This window comes from Myotis davidii, unplaced genomic scaffold (assembly GCF_000327345.1).
Source record: "Myotis davidii unplaced genomic scaffold, ASM32734v1 scaffold54, whole genome shotgun sequence".
Lineage (NCBI taxonomy): Eukaryota > Metazoa > Chordata > Mammalia > Chiroptera > Vespertilionidae > Myotis > Myotis davidii.
Genome location: NW_006287915.1, coordinates 137,083 through 143,027, shown reverse-complemented (window position 1 = coordinate 143,027; position 5,945 = coordinate 137,083). Strand labels below are relative to the sequence as shown.

General features: G+C 41.5%; 1 protein-coding gene across 1 annotated transcript in view; it reads right to left on the bottom strand.

The window, feature by feature from the left end:
* The window catches only part of E2F7 (E2F transcription factor 7), a 41,940-nt gene that overhangs the window by 10,368 nt on the left and 25,627 nt on the right, over positions 1-5,945 (bottom strand). Inside the window, exons 8-9 of the mRNA XM_015561324.1 lie at positions 5,370-5,433; positions 2-154 (exon numbers count right to left, since the gene is read on the bottom strand). Of these exons, the coding sequence (XP_015416810.1) occupies positions 2-154; positions 5,370-5,433 (217 nt within the window). The remainder of the gene's footprint in view (position 1; positions 155-5,369; positions 5,434-5,945) is intronic.

Sequence of the window (5,945 nt, the reverse complement as noted above, 5' to 3'; positions counted from 1 at the left end):
GAGTTCACTTTCCTGTGACTCCTCTCAGAAGCTGGAACTCTGTTGAAGGAGCCACGTCGAGCCAGCTTCTGTGCAGCACAGACGTGAACTTTGCTGTAGGTTTCACTTTTCAGTTCTGGTAAGACAGATGCAGCAACATCCACTAGTTCTTCATCTACAGAAATGGAAGATTTGGCAGTGTTGTTACACAGCTATCATTCCGGATAACTTTACCTTTTTAAGATATGGTTTGGAAAGCCTATCATTGTAATGGAGCTACCCTATCAATGAGCAACTTAGACACTCCAAGGAATTATATGAGCCTGTCTCAAACCCCGATTTCTTCTGATGTACAATTCTTTTTAAGTTAGTGGAGGACTATAAAGTGAGATTAACTCCATATATGTTCTAAAATTACCTAAACTGCAATAAAAGTGGAGCAAGATGTTTTTCACCCTAAAATAGAAGGAAGCTAACATTTTAGATACTTTCTTTGGGCAGAGTATCAAAAGGAAGCCCAGCTATGCCCATATATGTTCTAAAATTACCTAAACGGCAATAAAAGTGGAGCAAGATGTTTTTCACCCTAAAATAGAAGGAACCTAACATTTTAGATACTTTGGGCAGAGTATCAAAGGGAAGCCCAGCTATGCTCAATGTGCATATTTTGAGGTTTTTAACGGTAATTGAAATCAGTCTCTTATGCCATAGCTCTAAGGCAATAAATATAAAAATGTCTGGATTCTATTGCTTTACTATTTCTTATGCAGTAGGAGGCTCCGTTAACCAGTGACCAAGGGAATAAGGTCAACAGAAACCGAGCAAGATGTTTTTCACCCTAAAATAGAAGGAAGCTAACATTTTAGATACTTTCTTTGGGCAGAGTATCAAAATTCTGGTAAGACAGATGCAGCAACATCCACTAGTTCTTCATCTACAGAAACGGAAGATTTGGCAGTGTTGTTACACAGCTATCATTTCGGATAACTTTACCTTTTTAAGATATGGCTTGGAAAGCCTATCATTGTAATGGAGCTATCCTATCAATGAGAAACTCAGACACTCCAAGGAATTATATGAGCCTGTTTCAAACCCTGATTTCTTCTGATGTACAATTCTTTTTAAGTTAGTGGAGGACTATAAAGTGAGACTAACTCCATATATGTTCTAAAATTACCTAAACGGCAATAAAAGTGGAGCAAGATGTTTTTCACCCTAAAATAGAAGGAACCTAACATTTTAGATACTTTGGGCAGAGTATCAAAGGGAAGCCCAGCTATGCTCAATGTGCATATTTTGAGGTTTTTAACGGTAATTGAAATCAGTCTCTTATGCCATAGCTCTAAGGCAATAAATATAAAAATGTCTGGATTCTATTGCTTTATTATTTCTTATGTAGTAGGAGGCTCCGTTAACCAGTGACCAAGGGAATAAGGTCAACAGAAACCTCATAGTTGAAACGCTGCAGAATAGTACGGATAATAAAGGGCTGGGCCTGAGGGGCCCATTTTATGCTTCAAGGAGCTGATATGAAGTCAGGACAGAATTTCTACATAGAACCAGGCCTGTATTTCTAGGTAGAAATAGTCCCCATTTCTGTTGCTCAGACAGTTATTCCTACCCTGCTCTTCTGTGCTGTTTATTTCAGAGCTCAAAGCATGCCCATTTTAATAAGGCTGATTAAATAGACGGAAAGGTCCAGCCACACTTACAGTCTCTAAAACACACAAACATTGAAAAAGAAAATCACCTTTATGGGTTTCTATTTCTTATAACAAAAACACAGTAAATGTTCTTTTTAGAAATTCAGAAATTACAGAATCAAAAAGAAAAAAATGGGTCAAGACAATAACAGGGATCAGAGTTCTCCTTCCTGAAACAAAACATTGGACAATATATATAAATCAACCAGTGGCTCTCACGACACGGAACATCAGGACATGAAAGACAATGATCCTTTAGAGCCAGGAATCAAGTGAGGTGAGCTCCATGACTGCCCCAATTCACTGCCTGGAGACTGTTTCCAGGTTGGGGTGCAGAGAGGGGGACCTTGAGAGAGCCTGGAAGTCTCTCCAGGTTGAGGATGGAGCTGGGAGGCCAGGAAAGCCAAGGCAGCTGGAGTTTGCGTGGCAGAGTATTAGAGGAGAGCCATACAGAAGGAGAATGATGGAGATGGGTGGAAGGTGCCCCTGGGGTACTCAGTGGAGTACTCACACAGGTGAGAAAACTACCCAAGGCAGAGGGGAAAGAACCACTCAAAAGGAACAGAAGGAATACTGTGTTGTTTCAACAGTGGGGACAATGTACATGCATATATATGTATATGCGTATATGTATATATGTTTTAATACTCACCTGAGGATATTTTGTCATTGCTTTTTAGAGAGAGTGTAAGAGAGAGGGAAAGACAGAGAGATATCGATGTGAGAGAAACACATCAGTTGGTTGCCTCCTGCATGACCCCCCGAGTAGGGCCTCAGCTGGGGGGAGAGCCTGCAACCAAGGTATGTGCCCTTGACTGGAATAGAACCTGGGACCCTTTAGTTTGCAGGGCAATGCTCTACCTGCTGAGCCAAACTGGCTAGGGCTACATGCATATTCATTGTAGCTTTATTTGTAAAAGCTAAAAAATGGAAATAATCCAAATGTCCATCAACATGTAAATGACTGAAGAATGATATAGCCATACAATGGAATACTTCTTAGCAATAAAAGGAAAAAACTACTGATAAGTGCTACTACATGACTAATCTCAAAATAATTATGCCGAGTGAAAGAAGCCTGATAAAGAGTATAGGAGGTACAGCCTATTCTTGTTTTTTGTGGTTCTCATGTTCTATAAAGTGAGCAGGAACAATTAATTAGCAAACACTGAAGCACTGCTCCTAGAGGAAATACAGGGTTAGGTTCCTGCATGCTTCTGGTCACAACATTTTTGTCAACTGATCTACACATAACCCTATTTTATGTGTTTCTGTTTAAAGACACCTTATTTAATACATATTGTTGATCCATCAGTTCTGAACTCATAGCAAACAGCACTAGAACTCATGTCTCAATGAAGCCCCTCTAACATGTATTTTCTCTGTAAGGTACATTACTTAGAAACACTAGACAACGCTTCAGCACGACACTTGGGCACCATTTCAAACAGCGAAATCACCAACTCCAAGCACACAAATGTGAAACATGGCATTAAAAGGACCACAAAAAGGACACTTGTTTATAGTATGAGAGCTGAAACAAGGCAGCGCACTGTCCAGCTTGACCTCCGTTGGCAACTCAAACTTTCTGCCACTCTCTGCATATCTGTGAACAACTTAGAAAATGCTGCATTACTTTTGGAGTGACAAATTTGAGTAGATAAATTCGCAAATATGGAATCCGATATAATAAAAGGCTAATATGCAAATAGACCAAATGGCAGAATGACTGGTCACTATGACATGCACTGACCATCAGGGGGCAGAAGCTCAATGCAGGCCCTGCCCCTTGGTGGTTACTCATGGCTCATGACTGGCGAGCACAGTGGTGGGAGCTTCTCTCGCCTCCGCAGCAGTGCTAAGGACCCCCCCTTGGGGGATGTCCAACTGCCGGCTTAGGCCCATTCCCTGAGGGGTCCCAGACTACAAGAGGGTGCAGGCCAGGTTGAGGGACCCCCCTCCCCCAAGTGCACGAATGTCATGCACCAGGCCTCTAGTCTGTGAATAATGACTGTAGGTGACTCACTGATAAAATTTTTTTATAAAATACAAACAAATCTAGAGTGAAAGAAAGCAGATCAGGGGCTTCCCCTGGGGAGAGAGGAGGGGAGGAAGAAAGGAAGTTTAAAGGGACAGAAGTGACTCTGGAAGGTGATGGGCTCACTGTCTTGACTGCAGTGATTATTTCACAGATGCAGACGATGCAAAAGCTTATCACATTGTAACTTTAACCACATTCCACTTATAATGTGCCATGATACCTCAATAAAGCTGTTAAAAGGAAGAAAAGCCATGATGGTGGGAAGGGAGACAGGAAAGAGACATCTATGAAGTTTAACTGTGAGGCACTGCTAATCAAGGAGTGAATTAAGGGATCAACGGTAACTCGATGTTCCAAACCTGATAGCTGGGCTGATGATGAGGATATCAGTAGAAACTAGGGAATGCAGAACGAGGATCACATTTCTGAGGGTAGGTAAGCAGCTACTTTTGAGGTTCCTGACCTGGTTCCAAGCTCTCTTTCGCTCCTTAGTTCAGAGCTCCCCCCAGTTGCTGTCCCACTGGTTATGCAAATACATGAACTCATTTTCTCAATTCCAGCTCATTTCCCCAACTACCTCATTTTCTGCAATGATACCACCATCCTTGAACCCCTCCTCTCTTTCAACCTATCTAAAGACTAGAGACCCCTTGTCACGTCAGTCTATGCATCTAGTACAAATGTCTTGCTTACCCTTTGAAGCCCACCAAATATTCTGTTCCAAGTGATCGCACTTCATGTCTCATCACTCTCTGCCCTATGCCCTCCACTCAGATCATGATGGCTGAGCTCTCCCCCACACACCAGACTTGTGCTTAGGTATCAGTTCTTTCAACTAAAAAGCTCTCCATCCCTCCAAAACCTAAAAGTCCACCAGAACTTCACCCATATCCTTTGATTTCCTACAGCACCACTACCACCATGTATAGTGCTTGACTGTTATTCTAAGTTTCAAATGAGTGCTAATTATACGACTTCAGTAGAGGCTCATTAACCAACGAAAGTGAGCAAGGCATGGATCTGGGTGCTTAGGTAATCAAAGATGAACAAAGACCTCTTCTGCCCTCAAACCCATGGAGCAGGGACCACAGCATCACATCAGCATCACCAAGTACAAGAGCATAATACTAAAGTGCAGCAGTTCAGATGAGAGACTCTTTGCTCTGGGTGACGAGGGAAGCTTTACGGAGGAGTTGACATTTGTGACAGATCTGGAAAGGGGAACAGAGTATTTTCATGTCCAAGAGAAGAGGGCTTCACAGGTGAAAGGATGAAGAGAAGCCAAAGGCAGAGCAACAGAAAAGGGCAACGTTGTGTGTTCCATGTAGGCACGGATGGCGTGCTGTATGCAGCTTTAGTCTCTCATGGCACGTGCAGAGTCCACATGCAGTCAGTACTTGCTGGGTGGAATTAGTTACATTAGATTTCAAGCGGTTTCATCTAGATCCGAAGTGAATAATGTGCTACAATGAGGCAGAGAGCTGCATCTTCTATAGGCCTGGGTTAAGTGGCAGGAATTTATGCCACTAACACCAAAATTGCAAGGGTAATTTAAAAATAATGTTAATGGCTTTTTCTCAGGCAGCCTAGTTATATGTAAAGTAGCTGGTACAGTAGGATCCAGTCCCCAATTGCTCAGCTATTACCTGTGAAATAGGTAGAAGATAATACCCTCTTCTGCTCTAGTATAGTAAAATTGACATTTGTAACCTTTGAAATAAATGATAAAAAAACAGGTTTTCATTGCATCTATACTATATTTAGGAGCCATTTTTACCATATATTAGTTTCATGATAGCAATAGTATAATTTTTACATTATGTGGAATTTCAAAGAAAAACAATATTTTAGGTATTCCACTAATGTAGACATCACTTGAGCTTATAAATGTCATTTTAAATCCCTTGTCCCAAATTTCCAGGGGAAAAAAAAATCTTCTGAATAAAATAGAACATGCTAAAGGGCTATAATTTACTAGTTATAGAAACTCCCACATCATAAGCTCTCAGTCTTTCCCCTCCTACTGTGTGAGCCGACCAGCACGTACCATTTGTAGACTAGTACTCACTGTTCTGAGAGTGACATCACAGTCTAATTTGAATGTGACTTGGGTAACGGAAAATGGGGGAGAAGATCGAACTCACTCTGTAGATGTAGGATTTTATATAAAATCGGTCCCTAACAAAACCATGCCTCACCACTGGAGGCGAAGTCCACAGGCC